Source organism: Physeter macrocephalus, unplaced genomic scaffold, assembly GCF_002837175.3.
Source record: "Physeter macrocephalus isolate SW-GA unplaced genomic scaffold, ASM283717v5 random_6, whole genome shotgun sequence".
NCBI lineage: Eukaryota > Metazoa > Chordata > Mammalia > Artiodactyla > Physeteridae > Physeter > Physeter macrocephalus.
In genome coordinates, this window is record NW_021145292.1 from 244,203 (window position 1) to 260,659 (window position 16,457).

The window sequence follows — 16,457 nt, forward strand, 5'->3', positions numbered from 1 at the left end:
ACCGGGGCGCGAACCCGGTTCCCCTGCATCGGCAGGCGGACGCGCAACCACTGCGCCACCAGGGAAGCCCCCAAGTTCCCTTTTCTCTTGATCTCCTTGGCACCTCCTAATCTCCACTCACCTTTATGACCAGGTACCGCGGTGGGTCTCGGGCCATCCTGGTGAACTCATTGGCTAGTTCTTTAAAGGTTGGGCGAATGTTCTCATCAATCATCCAACCTGGGGGTAAGATGTAGGAAGGAGAGCGATAAGAGGGGAGTGGAGTAGGGAGGGAAGCTACTTAGAAAATGGCTGATGCTTTGTTCCCTCATCTTTGTGTGGGGAGCCTGACATCCACGTAGATGCCATCGGCGTCAATAATGTGGAGAGTGCTTAGTGTTTATTGGGCGGAGACCATTTGGGGCATGCACCGCGGTTCTGGGTATTCACTTTTCATCACTGAGCATTGTTTATCTATGCCTTTTAGGTTTTCAGTCCAATGAAGCAGTAATGGAGTCAAAAAAAAAAAAAAAGGCTGAGATCAGCAGGTAACTCACACTTGACCATGACCATGTAGACGTCAATGGTACAGATCTGGGGCTGTGCCAACCGCTCCCCCTTCTCCAGCAGATCTGGTACCTCAGCCAGTCGCAGCCCTGCATAGGGCTCTGCCCCAAAGGTCATCAGCTCCCAAACTGTCACTCCTGGTATAGGAAGACATGACTAGTTGATGGCAAAATAGTAGACATGGGCATGCAGATGAAGGGAAGGCAGAACTCGATCTGACCCAGGATCTGAAGGGCTTAGAGATTCTAAGAAAGGGTCTCAAAAGGCATCTGTGGAATTTGGGCCAGTGATGGTATGGTGGGCATCCAGATGGACTGACCATAGCTCCAGACGTCACTCTGGTGTGTGTATTTCCCAAAGTGGATACTCTCGAGGGCCATCCACTTAATTGGAGTCTGGGGGATTAAAGACAAAGGTGTCACCAGCTGATTTCCACACATTTTCTTAGCATTTCTAAACCCATGTTCTCCATCGTTCTTTTCTTTGTTGCTCTCCAAACTTTTATTTCTGGCATCTCCAGGTTCTTCTCCTTGGACTAACCCTGCAGCATCTGCTGGCCTCTCAAAGAGACCACAGAGTGCTTCCCGTCCCCATGCTTCACTCCACCCCTGCCTCCTTACCCAGCCTCTGTGTCGCCTTACCTTGGCCTCACTGTGCAGTAGCTGCTTATCATCAGGGGGCAGCAAGTCAGCAACCCCAAAATCTGCCACCTGAACTTGACTGGGTGACTTCAGTAGCACATTTCGGGCAGCCAGGTTCCTGTGCACCATACCATGTTCCTCAAGGTAGTACATTCCCTATAGGGAAGGAAGTATTCTCAAGGTTGGGGAAATTGGTCCTTGAGCTTCAGAATCACCTCAAACCCTAAGGCACCTCTCAACACTTGAACCTCCTGGTCCCCTCCCTGTGGGCCCGCAGGCAGTTTCATCTTAGAACTCCTCCAGTCTCCTCTCACTCACCTTGGCAATTTGGACGCCCCAGTTGAGCAGCAGCTGTGGCCCCAGTGCCCCACGGTGTTGTCTCACATGATCCAGCAGGGAGCCCAGAGGCAGGTACTGAGTGATGAGCTGCAGAGATGACCCTGGGCACAGTCCCAGCAGCCGTACAATGTGGGCATGGTCGAGGCTGCCAATGGCCAGCATATGCTAAGAGACACAAAGAAGGTCATCCTGGGAACAAACAGGGTCACATAAAACCAGACCAGGAATCCCCCAACATTCGAAGACATCAACATGGCTAACACAGTATCTGCTAACACAAGACCGTGCTTCTACATAATCGTATCTAATATCAACCCTCTCCTAGTGGCACACAGAACACCCTGCCTTCACTTACATCCGTCACAGATTGAAAACTTTGCCGTCCACTCTTGTCCTCAATGACTTTAATGCAGACTGGAATCTTGATCGATTCACCCTCAGGAATCCACACTCCCTGGGAAATTTTGGGCAGGAGTCAGCCTAAGGTCATTCTCCCCAGGCTAGTCCTGTCTCTGAATCTTTCCCTCCTTTGCCCTAGATCCTTTTCCCACCTCCACAGACTTCCTGTGAGCCACTCACTTTGTGCACAGTTCCGAAGACGCCCAAGCCCAGCACTTTAAGCTTCTTCAGCTCTGTTTCTTTGAAGATTCTGGCCGAGACTTTGTTAGCCTTCTCACTGGGATCCAGAGGCTCTACGCTCTGGAACAGATGGAAAGGAGGTACTCAGGAAAGCCCAGTCCCATGTCCCTCTCCAACCCCCTCCCCATAGGTGGATGCCAAGAGCAGCAAAGCCCAAAGGGGTGGGAGCAGGAAGAGGAATGTCTCTAGTCTTGGAAAGCATTGCAGGCATATGGAGGAATAAAAGACCTGAGGATTAAGTCGTTTGTGTTCATGAGACCAGAAATCAAGAGGGTCAGGTTTTCCCTTTGATGGGAGAGAGTTGGTAATACTATCACCTTGAGTACTTTTATACAGTTCTCTCTGTTTTTCAAAGAACTTTCACATACATCATCCCCTTTCACCCTTACAGCCGTCTTGTAAGGATGAATATTATTATTTCCTCTGTATACATGCATAAACTGAGGCACAGAGAAGGAAGCTAACTTCTTCAAAGTCATATGGCAAATTAATGGCAAAATCAGGACTAGAATTCATGTCTCCCATTTCTCTGGCCAGAGTCCTTTCTAATGGACCATACTACCTCCTTGAAGAAAGGGATCAAAGCTCTGGGGAAGGAAGAAGATCTTAAAAGGGTGATGGTATAGGGTATGTTTCAAGGGTAAGCTAGGCACTCACCTCACCCCGTTCCAAGTAGCGCCTCATAGCCCTCTTATTCTGAATCCGGCGCCCACGCCAATAGAGAAAAGTGCTGCCCAGGATCAGGAAAATCACCGCCAATCCTACCACCACTGTTAAAGCCATTGCCAGATGGGTTTTGCTGTGGGACAGAAAAGCCCAGAATTATCCTGGGTCTACACTTCCCTTACAAATGTCATTTACACCTGTACTAAAGGTATAGCGCAGATCTGGGGCAAGAAGTTAACATTCACATCTACATATGTCCTTGAGCAATGAAGGGGTTAACCTCAATCTCCACCCCAAGACTACTGCAAGTTAATCTTAGGAAGGGAAGACCAGAAGCCTGGATTCTTGTGTCCCCAAGTCCAGTGATAGTAGCCTGTATATAGAAGGCCAGAACGAATAGAGACTTAACTCTTCTCAGGAGGTAACGGCCCTTCCCCAAATATTCCCAGCTCCCTAAATCTCCAAGCCCACCATACCTGATCAGTGCCAGTGTTTGGCCTAAACAGTCTTGTAGCTCTGGTCCCTTACACCTGGAGAAGAAAGTCACCTCCTTAAATGGGAGCTTGGTAGACTTCCACAGGAAGCTCAATTCCAACAGTCTCAATGTACATTGTTTCAGACCCTACCATGGCATCCCATCCTGAAGCCCAAAGCATATCCCAAGACATGGCTCCCATCTCTGGCTCACCAATCCTCCCTGAGTCCCTCTCTTGAATGAAACTCCTCTGAGCTGAGGTTATTCCAGGTTCCCCAAATTGTAGCATCATTTTGTGCTGTTACTGAGTTTCCCTTTCTCCAATCCTTTGCTACACAGCTGGGAGTGGTTCTTAAGTCATAGTTCCTTTTTTCTTTTTGCTCCCCTCACCGTCTTCTTTCCCTCTAGTTCTGTACTCTTACCCCTCTGCCAACACCCTTTTATCATCCCATCACTGACCCCTGGGTGCAGTTCTCATGACAGGGCCGACATTCATTCTGAGCATCTGGGTACTTGTAGATGGGGCCCTTGGCACCGAGGACTCCAAAGGGGCAGCTGCTCACACAGTGGGGCCCATCTCGAAAATGGGCACACTGGGCACAAGCATCAGAGCCCTGGGTGGAAGAGAGAAGGTCAGGAAGCATGGTATTCCAAGATCAATTCCATACTTCCCAACAAGAACTAGCCCAGCCATTTAGGATCCTCCATTCACAGACCCTAGCATTATCTGGCCTCCCTGTGCCTCTCTGTGGCCTTGAAATTTGGCCATATCATTCCCTAGACCCTCCAGTGTTGCCCCGCCCTCTCTCCCTTAGAAATCCTGGGGCTGCTACTTTACCGAGCCATTGCACGTGGTAGTGCCCTCCATGGGTTGGCATTCCGGGTGGCAGGAAAAGCATTCAGCTTCATGGTCAAACTCACGAGGCTCCCTGCAGTGGGGGGCCGGGGTTAAAGGGAGGTGGGTCACTTCCAAGGCCTGACCTTTATGCTCTGATGCCCCAACCACAGGGCCTCCTACCTAATTCCCACCAAGGCATATACAGAAAGTTGTCTAAAGGCTTTCAGGTGCCACCTGAACAGCTCCATCCCCCAACCCCTTCTTGACTCTCCCCCCTCACTGTACCCATTCAGAAAGTTGCAGTGGGTCACACAGACACCTCCTCGGCTGTAGTTTCGGCAAGATAGGCACTGACTGGGGCCTGGGCCCCAGCATCCCCCAGAGGAGCACAGTGGGTCACACACTTTGCCTTCTGCCACTGGAAAGGAAGGGGTGGGTTAGGAGGAGTCTCAGTTCTCCTAACAAGCCTTTTCCTGAACTCTTGCTCGTTACTGCTTCCAGCCTAATGTCCCCCTCTCCTTGGCTCTGTCCCCCATCCCTACTCCCACTTGCAGGGCAGAGCAGCCCTTACACCCCTCTCCTGCCTGATTCCACCGCCCTGTCCGTGGGCCCTTTCCCTTACCACAGTCTCTGCGGGGCCGATTATGCTTGATGTCCAGTCTCTCTTCCGAAGGCCCCCGAAGCAGCCTGGTCCAGTTCAAAGAATGGTGGTAGCAGAGCTGTCGATTGGCACTTATGTAGATACGCCCAGCACTAATTTCTTTCAAGGATCGGAGGCCCAGAGATGTTACATTCAAGTTCTTCATGATCAACAGTGAGAAGCCCCGGCTGAGAACAAGGAGACTGGATGAGAGGGGAGGCTACAGAGGAAATACTGAGGACGCAGTGGATTCATTTCCATTCAACAAATTTGCTCTGGGCTAATCAACCCACTGAGAGGGACTCCCCGCTCCTTTAGCCTTTGCCCCATCAAACTCCCACTGTATGAGACCATGCCTTGTATTTCACTCAAGGATGCCTGAGAAACTGGGTTCTTTGCCCGGAGATGCGAGGACCTCCACATCCCTTACTCACTTGTAGAGGCTTCGGCCCCCAATGGTTGTCAGGTTGGAAAAGACACTGAAGTTGTGCATGTGGGGAGGCCAGGACTGGATGTTCAGGTAACCTGAGGGGTTGGAGAGGAGCATATGAGTGGGGAGCCTCTCCCCTTCCTTTCTCAGGTTTGCCTGCTCCCTCCCCTGATGCCTGGCACATGATTTTCTCAAGTGGTATACTCAGCAGGGGCAGCCTCTCCTCCCATTCACCTGTGATCTCCCGCACTGTCCGGAAGACATTGAGCTTCTCAGGGTCCAGAGCAGGGATCTTGTGCCAGGGGTCTCTGAGGAGAACAGTAAAAACCAGTCAACAAGGTAGAGGCATGACCAAGTAGCAGCGAGCATGCCTAGCCTCAGAACTTAGTTTTCAAATAGCGTTCTCCACTAAAAGGAAACAGGACTCTTGGGAGAAATGGCTGAGGCAGGAGAAATATAACATGAGCCTACAGCATCCTGTGCAAAAAGTAAGGAAATGCTCAAAGCATGACGGGTATAAGCCCAAAGAACACAGGAGCCATCATGAAGGGGCCCCACAATGAGCAGACCAAGGACAACTGGAATAATGATTGTAAGAGACTCTGAAATGTTGACTAAAACAAGTATCCACACAGATTAAACACACAAACAAGTAAGTAAATAAACAGGAAGGGAAGGCTCTCCCTAACACGAGAATGCCAACAAATAAATACAAGAGGAATAATGGAGTTAGAAAATCATCATTTGGCAATTCTCATAAAAACTGCTTCAGGCAAATATCTCCCCACAAGATACTTATTAATTGCAAAAGGAAAATAGTAACTTTACAGTAGAAAAGCTGGTAGACGCCACCTTAACCAAGTGACCAGAGGTATCATCACCAATGATGGAACAAATCAACATCATGTGCCTCCTTAATACGATGCCCTGAGAATACATCTGTAGTATTCCTATCAAAAATGCAAAACTTGAATCTAAGTGTGAGGCAACATTAGATAAACCCCAACTGAGGAACATACTACCAGTCACCTGACCTGTACTCATCAGCAATGTCAAGGTCATGAACTGTGACAGATTAAAGGAGACTGAAGAGACACCAAATGTAAATGTGTGATCCAGGTGGTGAGCAAGACTATTAGCGAAATCCGATTATGGTCTGTAGATTAGATAACATTTTGTATCAATGCTAATTTCCCGATTTAAACAATTGTACTATGGTTTTGTAAGAAAATGGTCTTGTTTTCAAGGAATACACACTGAAATGTAACTGGGGTGAGGGGACACCATGTCTGGAAATTTACCTTCAAGTGGTTCAGAAAAACAAGAGCATGTATATATAGTGTGTGTGGTGTGTAGAGACAGAAATGATAAACATGTGGTACATTGGTAACATTTGGGGGATCTGAATAAAGAGTGTATGTGAAATCTTTATACCATTTTTTGCAACTTTAGATCTAAAATTGTGTCCAAAGTAGACAGGTGGCCCTAACATTTCACATACTCACACACACACACTCACTCACTGTAAATGCTGTCCTATGGATTAGAATGTCCCTTTGCTCTTTGTGGCTCCAAACCAAGAAGCAGAACTAGGGGAAACAGCTGGAAGTCATGAGACAGATTTTTATCCAATTTAAGTAAGAACATTTAGAAACCTTTAAGAAGGAGGACACAGTGTCCCTGTCCCTTGCCACTCAGCTGGCTGGATTGCTTAGGGGTATCTGAGGGGATTCAAGCCCTGGCTGGGGAGTTAAGCACTGTCAGGTCCTTTGTGACCTCTAAGATTTTATGATCTAGATTCCTGATCAGCTCCACATATGTAGGCTTGAACCAATGCAGTGAACCGTGAGCAGGTGGTTGGGGTGGGGGATCAGGGGATGAAAGCAGAATCTAACCCATTGAGGCCAGTGATAAGAAAGTCCAGGTTGCCCAGGATCTTGGTGCAGTTCACAAATCCATCAATGTTGCTCGAGTCCACAGTCTGGAAGCGGCTCCCAGAGCCCGTCCCCTCACAAGCTGTAAACACAGAAGAGGCTCACTGGGGAGGGGGTGTGGGGGGTGGAGTCTGAGTAGTCTCAGGGGAAAGGGTATCTCTTCACCAGCTCCTTACCATCTCTTACTCACCTTTGGGGCACAGACCCCCACAAGGTTCACATATCTTGAGTCCATTTTTATCTACTTCCATTTTGTCAGGAGGACAAGCCCTGACACAAGATGTTTGATCCACCACAAAGTTATCTAGGAGGGAGGAGGGCACCATTAGAGATGAGGGAGGAACACTGCCAACTACCAGCTGAACCTCCTTCGTCCTGCTCTGCACTGCATTTGCTCCAATTGACCACCCGAGGTTCCTTAAGTGCTGTCTCATGGATTAGAAAGGCCCTTTGCTCTTTGGATCCAAAGAGCAGAACTAGGAGCAATTGCTGGAAGTCATGGGGAGACGGATGCGGGAACGGGACATAGGGGTCATTCATGAGGGGTGACCTGATGATCACAACCAGTTGCCCTCTATATCCTCTATTAACCACCCAACTTGATCCATTTTGCCTCCTAAAATTTCATCTAAAATCCTGGTTCCACTACCATTGTTCCTTCCCTTCAGACACTTACGGGGACAGCTGGCTACACAAACTCCTCCATACTGATACTTGGTGTGGGGATTGGGTTCCAGCTGGAAAGTTAGCTTGTTGTAGACAAGAGGCTGTGGACACTGGCGTACACAGGCTCCACTGTCATTGAAAAGCCGGCAGGCCTAGGAACACAGAAGGCTCATAAGACTCATGTTACATATGGACCCCTACCTCCTCCCCAAAGCCCACATCCCGTTTCAGAACAGGCAAGCGGTGGTAACAGTACGTACAAAGCAGTCTGTGTCCTGAGGGCCCGAGCAGCCCCCTGCACACTCGTCGTGGCAGCACTGGTTGGGGTTCGGCCCAAAGCAGTGACCATTACACTGAGGGGCACAGATGGTCTTGGTCACTACGCACGGAGAGAAAGCACAGCTGTCAGGGCTCACAGGGCTGTATTCTGAGGCTATCTCTCACCCTCTTGCCTTATAGGCTCATCGCTACCCCCGTGTCGACACAGGCTGGGGTGGGCAAGGATATGAAAGTGTATATGAGTTTGGAGTCTTTAAAATGAAGTAAACCCACGTGTCTGGCAGTCTTCTGGTCCAGGACCCCAGCATCGCCCCTTGCAGACCTCATGACAGGGGGGACCTGGTTGGGAGGGAAAGTAGCACAAGCGGCTGTCAGAAAGGCTTGCTCAAATCAGCAGGGTATGATGTCAGCACACAGGCACCCAGTCCCGGGAAGCGAAGAGCCAGGGCAGCATCCCTCCTTGCCCCAGCAGAGCTGGGCTGGGCTCAAGTGAACCTGTCAGCAAGGGGTGGAGCCGTGCCTCCACACCACCCACAGGGCAGCTGAGGGGAGGGCCCGGGGCACATGCCTCACTCAGCCCAGTCCCAACCCAGGAATTTGGTTCTTCTTGGCAAACTGAACCCAGTAGGAATATGTGTGAGTGAGTGGCCAGGGAGTGGCAGACTGCGGTCAGGGCTAGGTGGGAACGATGTTGGAGTGGAAGGAGAAATGGATGTGGAGTCCAGAGACCCGGCTTCCCACTCAGAGCACAGAGCTCTTTAGCCCCTTTCCTTCGTATGCTGCTTCTGCGGTTCAGGTTCTAGGGGACTGACCTGCTCCCTCCTGGCAGGCTCCTTGACTTAGAGCCTGAGGTTTGTTCAGTGGCAGCTGGGTTCACATTAGGGACATATTGATGAGGGGAAAGGAGTCATTCTGGTTGGGTGGGGGCCAGGGGGCAGTCTTGATCATGGCCACTCACAGGTCCTGCCGTTGTCCTTCACCACTATCTCGGCGTCTCGGTCCCGCACGATGTCCCTCCAGTCAACTGTGTCCATGTGACAAAGTTTATCATTCTTCTCAATGTAAACGCCCCCTGACAGAATCTCTGAGGTAGGGAAGAGAAGTGCCAGGGTCAAGGGCTAGTCAGGGAAGTCCTCCTTTTCCCTGCCTCCCCACCAGTCTGAAAGGCCACCCGAGTCAGGAGCAGAGGACATGGGCAGATGGATGTGTCCAATTAAATCCAAACTGCAGAGGAGGCGCGCCTTGTAAGAGGAGGAGCAGGCCAAAAGAAAGTCCTGCCTCCTCAGACACCTGTCCAGATCCGGTTTAGCGAGTCAGGGAGGGGAAGGGAAAGGAGAGTAGATCCCTGACTCAAATCCACACCTCCCCACCCCCGCATGCCCTACCTGTGTGTTGTTCAACTGACTGGGACAGGCAGAATTAGAAGGTGGCCAGGTGGTATTTAACCCCTCTAGTCCTCCAGCTTGGGGCGACTTGTGAGGGCGGGAGGGAGGATTCCCGTTCCCAGGGAAGGAGGGACATCAAGGGACACTGTACTCGGAAGTTAGAAGAATGTGTAACAGCCTCAGCTCCAACCCCAGCCCCACCAGGACATAAGGACCCTCCCCGGGGACAGATGCCTCAGCTCCCTGTTAGGGCCCTCTATCATTTAAGGAGGAGTGGACCTTTAGACTGTGGTGGTCAAGGTGGTGGGCACCTTGAACGGGGGTACTTAGAGAGAGCAGTCTTGGGTCATCATCAAAGAGGCACCTGTCAGCAGGTTGGCTGAGGGGCAGGGCTGGAAGGAATCACCAGGAACTGACCAGTGAGCTGAGTAAAGCGGAGCTGGCGCAGAGCATGGCTGGAGTTGGTGTTGTAGTTCAACATGACAAAGATGGCAAACTTCCCATCGTAGACCTGGGTCCCCCGCACCACTCGGAGGTTGGGCAGTGGCAGCGTAGAGAACTCATTCATGGCCACAAGGACGTAGCCGGTCACTTCTCGGATCCACTGTGATGGAGCAGATCGTGTGGGTGAGAGGGAGAGCGGGGCAAGAAGTCTCAATCCGCTTTCCCTCCCTAAGGCACTGAGGAAGCTCTAGCTCCTCCAAGTCCTGTTTTGGAGTAGGGAGTAGCAGGCGCCACACAACTTCTGCAAGTGAAGACAAGCTGCAGAAATGACCGAGGAATTCTAGGCTCCTAGCCTTTCCTTCTCAGGGCTCCTCAGGCCAGGAGGGTCCTTGCTTATTTATCCCTTCCTCACCTCCCCAGGTGCCTCTTGGTCCCTGGTGCAGAACCCCACCCTGCCCCCGCCCCCTTCTCAGGGCCAGCCCCTGTGCATCCCCGGCTACAGCGACCAGTCCACAGGCCCCAGATTCCAATCATTGCCCCATAAACACACTGGCTTGGATCTTAGGAACCATGGAGTCTTAGGAATGCTCAACTCCAGCCCTGAGGACAGGAAAGAGGCTTCTGTACGGAGGACAAGGGGGAAGAGGTCGAGGAAGGAGGTCGGCACTCTAACCTGCAGGAAGGAGAGGTCAGCATTGTGTCCTGTGAGCACGATCTCCAGGTTCCCCATCACCACCTCACACCTCTCGTAGAGCTTGTACAGTGTCTGGTACTGGTTCTCGGCATCGCCGGTCACACTCAGCCCATTCAGAGTCCCAGGGCACACTGTTCCAAGTGGAGGTAAGAATGGCAGAGGCCTGGACACAAATTTTCAGCCCCGTCCCCCAAGACCACCCCTTGGTTGCCCTCTTCCAGTAACATTTAGCACGATCAGAGGCAGCTGCCTCCAACCCTCCGCCCTAGAGGCAGATGCCAAGGCCAGACTGAGAGCCTAAACTTCCTCTTTTCCCAGAATCCCTTCACTGGCCCCCTGAACAGGAAGGTGAAAAGATTTCCTTTTCCCACCTGGGCCTCCTCTGTGCCTCTACTGGGTACTACTTTAGGTGCTAAGGAGTTAATCAAGGAGGATGTGGGGTTGTTTTCCCCTCCCTAGAAAGAAGTTAGAAAAGGACCACAGCTTGGTTACCCTCCTCTTCCCTTCCCCCGCTCCAACCAGGGCACTTCTCTACCCCCATCCTGCCTCCTAGGTCCTGGAATAAATATCTCTTTGGGGCAGCACACAGCCCCTATTGTGTCTACCGAGGGTGGGATGGGGGCAGAGGGCGGGGGCAGTGCCTGGGGCCACGGTCCGGCCCACAATGAGGCGATTCTATTTAGGAGGAGGGGGCTGCCCCACCCTGTCCCCAGACACCCTGTCCTCAGCTGCAGCCCCCCTCTCCCCTCAAGCCTTGGGCTCAGACGAGTGACCTCACTGGCAGGGGGCCTCTGGTGGTGGCGTGGGGGGCTCAGTGTGAGCTCTGTCTATAAAGCTGGAAGATAGGGGGCTGACTGCCCACCTCGCACCCCCTTCCTCAACTCTGGCTTTCCTCTCACTCCGTTCCGCATCCCAGCCCACTCCAGCTCCCTCAGCATCACACTTTCCAGCCCTAGAGTATTTTTCAGCAAATACAGAGAAGCCGGATGGAAACAGCAGCCGACTGCCTCCATTCTAAGCCTTCTACCCAATTTCATTGTCAGAGGAGATTCATTAAGAAGCCTTCCAGGGCTTCCCTGGGTGGCGCAGTGGTTGAGAATCTGCCTGCCAATGCAGGGGACACGGGTTCAAGCCCTGGTCTGGGAAGATCCCCACATGCCGCGGAGCAACTAGGCCCGTGCGCCACAACTACTGAGCCTGCGCGTCTGGAGCTTGTGCTCCGCAACAAGAGAGGCCGCGAGAGTGAGAGGCCCGCGCACCGCGATGAAGAGTGGCCCCGGCTTGCCGCAACTAGAGAAAGCCCTCGCACAGAAATGAAGACCCAACACAGCCAAAAATAAATTAATTAATATTAAAAAAAAAAAGAATCCTTCCAACATGGCACTCTCACTCACATTAGGGAGAGCCTAGACTCGAGGTACATGGGGCATGTCAGTCTTGGGGGTTCACTTTACTTTGTAAGTATGGAGGACAGAGGGGCTATGGGAAATGTTGGACCCTGAAGCCCTACCCCTTGTCTCTCCTCTGGCTCAGTGAAAGACTGCGGGGAGGGGGGGGTAGATACCACCTGTCTCAGACACCCTTCCCTGAGGCAGTGGCAGCCTAGTGGGAGGCAGGAGTGAATGGAGGGAGGGAGATTGGTGAGGCCCCAACCCCTCCTCCTAGATGCACCCCTAGTCTGACCACGTGACCTTTGAAGCGCTCCCATTCCCTATCACACCCCATGAAGGGAAAGGGGTGAGCTAGACCCAGCAGAGGGGTAAACAGGCCGGGAGCTCCCAGAGGAGCCTGGGAACTCTAGGGTCCTTGGGTTGAAAACGAAACGACTAGGAGGTTAGTCATTTCTGGAACAACGCCACCCCAACCCCCTTCCTGGCAGGACACCCCCTCTTCCAAGTCAAGGCGCCAATCCTTCTCCCCAGATAAGGGAGGAGCCACGATTTCTGCACAGGGAAGTGGGGTGTGTGCGTGTACACACACACACACACACACACACACACACACGTACTCGTACACGTACACAGCTCCCCTACTGGCCCAGAAATCTACACTGGTTCTGTCCTTGGGTTTCCTTATTTGGAAGTATTTCAGGTGGCCCCATCCATGGGGTGTGTGTGTGTACACACACACACACACACACACACACACACACACACGTACTCGTACACGTACACACACATACACACACACGTACTCGTACACGTACACAGCTCCCCTACTGGCCCAGAAATCTACACTGGTTCTGTCCTTGGGTTTCCTTATTTGGAAGTATTTCAGGTGGCCCCATCCATTCCACCTGCCCATATGTGTTTGTGCAAACTTTGTGTCTGTGCTTGGGAGGCTACAGTGTTCGAGGTCCCAGTTCCCTGCCACCCACCCTGAGGGTAAAGTCCATATTACACAAACAGGAGCAAAGGGCTGGGTGGGAAGAGAGTATGAACAACACCTCTGAGGAGGAAGCAGGCAGCTTGGGGAGGAGAGGAGGGGTAGGGGAATTAGAAAGTCCCTGCTCTACGCAGGGATTAGGGGCACAGGGAGGGCCAGTGGCACAGACCCCCCTTTGGTAAAGAGCACTGGGGTGGGTCACAGAATCTCCAGCCCCTCCTTAACCAGAGGCCTCCTCTCCAAAGTCCCCCACCCCCCATCACAGCCAGGACAAAGGGGCTATAGAAGGACTGAGACAGGGCCGGATGCCCAGAGGCTGCAGGATCCAGATAAAGGGTAAAGAGACCCAACCATGCCTGCCTCCTGTCTCCCTCAGGGAAGGTGGCCAGGATCTGGGACTCCTGGGTTCCCGGCTGAAGATTCCAGGGGTCTGGATGGGACACTGATACAGTCACTTTACTCAGTCTCTCCCACTCCAATCCCCAGACCCCCGCCCTCCACCAGCTGGGAGTGTTCACATCTCAAGATCCCAGGGTCTAAATTTAGGCCCAGCAACTGTGAGGGAAGCACAGGTGTTTCTCCCACTCCCACCCTGGGGAAGGGGCCCTGACTGTGCCAAACCCCAAGCTGAGATCTGGGGGGAGGGGAGGAAATCAACAGGGTTCCTCCAATGCCAGCAACCCCAGCACCCCTCAGGTGTCCATGGCCCCAGAGACACCCCAAAGAGGTGGGCTCAGCTGGCATGGGAGTGGGAGGAGGAACAGAGGAGCAATCTGACTCTTGTCTAGACTGCTAGAGACAGCCAGACAATAAACGGAATGGGGGTGGGGGTGACTCTGGGCCTAAGAAGGACCCCCCCCCCAAGGACAGGGGGCTCAGAAGACAGGACAGGCGCCCTGTTGGCCCTCAGGTTGGGGAGAGAAAAGACAGAGAGAAATAGCGTCTGGAAGTCCTTGACCCTATAGCTCCTGGCTCAGTGCTTTGTACATAGTAGATGCTCAATAAGTATTAGTTGAATTGATCTGGTTCTTGACAAAAAAAGTTTGGTCAAGTCGGGGACCAGCTAACTTTATTATTTTGAGAGAAAGAGGCCAGTCGGCCTCTGCGGGGCCTCTCACCCTGCTGTCACCTGGACTTGGCCCTTGGGTTAATCTCAGCTCTCCACAGGGCAGGCCCACTCACGGAAGAGGAGGTGCCTCTCTTGTTTTCCAACACTAGACAACAACAACCTCCCGCCTTCCACAGCTCCGCCCTGCCGGTAAAACAACAAAACTGGAGGTTTTTGAGCCCCTGGGGGCAGGAGGTTGGGAGCAAACCGAGAACCCCCCTTCCCTGCCCCGCTCTTTCCAAGATCTCCACCTCCAATCATCCCCTCACGTTTACAGAACGGAGGTCCCAGCTCCCCTCCCTGCAGGGCCCCTCAGAAGTGTGAACTGTTTCAGCATCAGCCCTATCCGCGGAGACAAATCAGAGGGTCCGCGACACGGTAGGGAGGAGGTGGCCGGGGCAAGGTAGTGGTCCGGGAATCCCGTCCCCGCCCGGACCACGCCGAGAACCTGATCCTGACGGTCTCCGCCCAGGGGGCCCCAGCGCGCCGGGGCTCCGCACCCCCAGCCTCGCACAGCCCGAGCTCCTGCCCCTGGCCTCCGGCAGCCCGCGAATCTGGCTCGGAATCCCAGGTTCCGAGCCCGCCGGTGCTTCCGCACCGCTTACCTGCCTGCGAGTTGCCCACCTCGGAGCCCCGGGCCAGGCTGAGGAGGAAGCCCAGCACCTGCAGAGCCCCGTTCGCTCTCATGACTCCAGCGGAGAGTGAGGGGAGCCCAGCCTAATCTGGCCGGGGGGCGGCCCTGGACTAGGACATCTAAGCGGAGCCACCTGAGCCGCCGGAGACTTGGTAGCGGCGGCAGAGGAGGTTGCAAACTGCAACCGGAGCCGGAGCCGGAGTTTGGGGCGGGATGGCAGGGGAGGGGTGTAGTCTGCAAGGGAGCGCAGGGGGAGGGGGTGAGTCTCGGCCGCGCCCCCTCGGGCGCGAGGCTGGAGTAGCGATTGCTGGAGCCTCGGCGGCCCGCCCCGAGCGCGCCCCACGCCCCAGTGCCCGGCAACTTGACCGCGCAGATCCAGGACGGGTCTCGCCCTAATTTTTCTCCGGGAGCTGAAGTAAGGGGAGGCCAAGATTCCAAACGCCCCCAAATGCTTCCAAAGGAGAAAGATAATGGGGGTGGGGAGAGCGCTCCAAAGCCCGACCCCCTGCAAGTTGGCCTCGCCCACTAACCAAATCACTCAACTCCCCTAGCCGGTTGGGTCACTTGGGGGATTTTCCGTCTGAATGTGAATGTTTCTCTCTGAGTGTGTTTTTGAGGGGGAGGGTGTTTTTGCCGCCCGCTCAGGCCACCTCAGTTTCCCCGGAACCGCCTCGAAACCCCATAACTCATGCACCCTGCCGAGGAACCCGAGCCCCAGAGGCCGCGTGAAATTGCAGTGTCTCCGGCCGCTTCCTCCTCCAGACCCGGCGCCGGCCCGGCCTCTCCCGGGGATTTGGTTGGGGGGCGGGGGTGGCTTCCAGCCTGGGAACAGACCCCGAAGCCCGCCTTTTCACTTCCACTCCGGGAGGGGCTCCCGCACCTGTCGCCGTCCCCTCTGCTGCCCCCCAAGGCCGCCTGGGAGAACAGCTGCCTCCCCTTGCACACTGGGGTCGGACCGCGCCGTCGGGGCGGCCAGCGTTCCCACCACAGGCGCTCACTTTCCCAGGCCTTCCGGGCCCGGGCTCTCGCTGGAGATGAGAAGGAGGGGGACGCGGAGAGGGCACTAGAGACTGCGTCCCTGAAAGGCATGAACCCTGGGCACCTCCAGCACCAGCTCCAGGATTCTGGCCAGAGGCGCTGGGGCGCACCGCGAGGGGCTGCCCCAAACCCAGCCAGACTCCAAGTGGATCCGACGGGCACCCCCTGGTGCCCAACCGGAGGCAGTGAGGCCCCACACGGCGTTGCATTCCAGATCTTGCCCAGAGAGCCTAATTATCTTCCCCGGAGTTTCAAGCCTGAAGATTTCAAGAACATTTTAACTTTGATTAAGAAAAATTCCACCTCTCACTCAGAGCAAAGATTACTGGCTAAAATTCTTTAAACTTGCTTTGTATTGATCTTCATCCTATAGGGCCCATTCTCTGGGGAGGCTACCTCTCTGGAGGCTACCTTTGCCCTCTGGGTGTTGATCTTGCCCTGACCACTTACATAACAGTCATAATAGTAATAGCAACATTAACATATACATACATATACCACGTCGTTTGCAAGTGCTTCCTCAACTTAGAGAATGTTTCACTTAACATAAAAATTATGTGAGCTAGGGGACATCACTCTAGTTTACAGAACTGGAAATGTGGGACTACTCCAAGGTCATCCACCCGGTGACAATGCTGAGATGATCAGGTGATCAGAAGGAGGGACTCCGGTTTTT

General features: G+C 53.4%; 1 protein-coding gene and 1 long non-coding RNA gene across 5 annotated transcripts in view; one reads left to right on the top strand and one right to left on the bottom strand.

Annotated features, from left to right (window-relative positions):
- Positions 1-2,151, top strand: part of LOC114484760 (uncharacterized) — a 5,985-nt gene extending 3,834 nt beyond the window's left edge. Inside the window, exons 3-4 of the long non-coding RNA XR_003678025.2 lie at positions 467-527; positions 2,065-2,151. This is a non-coding gene — a long non-coding RNA (uncharacterized lncRNA). The remainder of the gene's footprint in view (positions 1-466; positions 528-2,064) is intronic.
- The window catches only part of ERBB3 (erb-b2 receptor tyrosine kinase 3), an 18,106-nt gene extending 3,195 nt beyond the window's left edge, over positions 1-14,911 (bottom strand). Inside the window, exons 1-24 of one of the 4 annotated variants that reach the window (XM_055082044.1) lie at positions 14,719-14,911; positions 10,596-10,747; positions 9,896-10,082; positions 9,052-9,177; positions 8,367-8,432; positions 8,075-8,193; positions 7,825-7,966; positions 7,339-7,452; positions 7,110-7,230; positions 5,449-5,522; positions 5,219-5,309; positions 4,767-4,972; positions 4,430-4,562; positions 4,145-4,235; positions 3,766-3,920; positions 3,308-3,361; positions 2,823-2,964; positions 2,106-2,225; positions 1,882-1,980; positions 1,506-1,691; positions 1,188-1,343; positions 866-941; positions 537-683; positions 122-219 (exon numbers count right to left, since the gene is read on the bottom strand). In XM_055082044.1, the coding sequence (XP_054938019.1) occupies positions 122-219; positions 537-683; positions 866-941; positions 1,188-1,343; positions 1,506-1,691; positions 1,882-1,980; positions 2,106-2,225; positions 2,823-2,964; positions 3,308-3,361; positions 3,766-3,920; positions 4,145-4,235; positions 4,430-4,562; positions 4,767-4,972; positions 5,219-5,309; positions 5,449-5,522; positions 7,110-7,230; positions 7,339-7,452; positions 7,825-7,966; positions 8,075-8,193; positions 8,367-8,432; positions 9,052-9,177; positions 9,896-10,082; positions 10,596-10,652 (2,760 nt within the window). In that variant the 5' untranslated portion in view covers positions 10,653-10,747; positions 14,719-14,911. Of the gene's footprint in view, positions 1-121; positions 220-536; positions 684-865; positions 942-1,187; positions 1,344-1,505; positions 1,692-1,881; positions 1,981-2,105; positions 2,226-2,822; positions 2,965-3,307; positions 3,362-3,765; positions 3,921-4,144; positions 4,236-4,429; positions 4,563-4,766; positions 4,973-5,218; positions 5,310-5,448; positions 5,523-7,109; positions 7,231-7,338; positions 7,453-7,824; positions 7,967-8,074; positions 8,194-8,366; positions 8,433-9,051; positions 9,178-9,895; positions 10,083-10,595; positions 10,748-14,714 lie in introns of all 4 variants that reach the window. The other 3 variants (XM_007129347.4, XM_055082042.1, XM_055082043.1) reach the window with 3 other exon arrangements.
- Between the last annotated feature and the right edge of the window lie 1,546 nt (positions 14,912-16,457).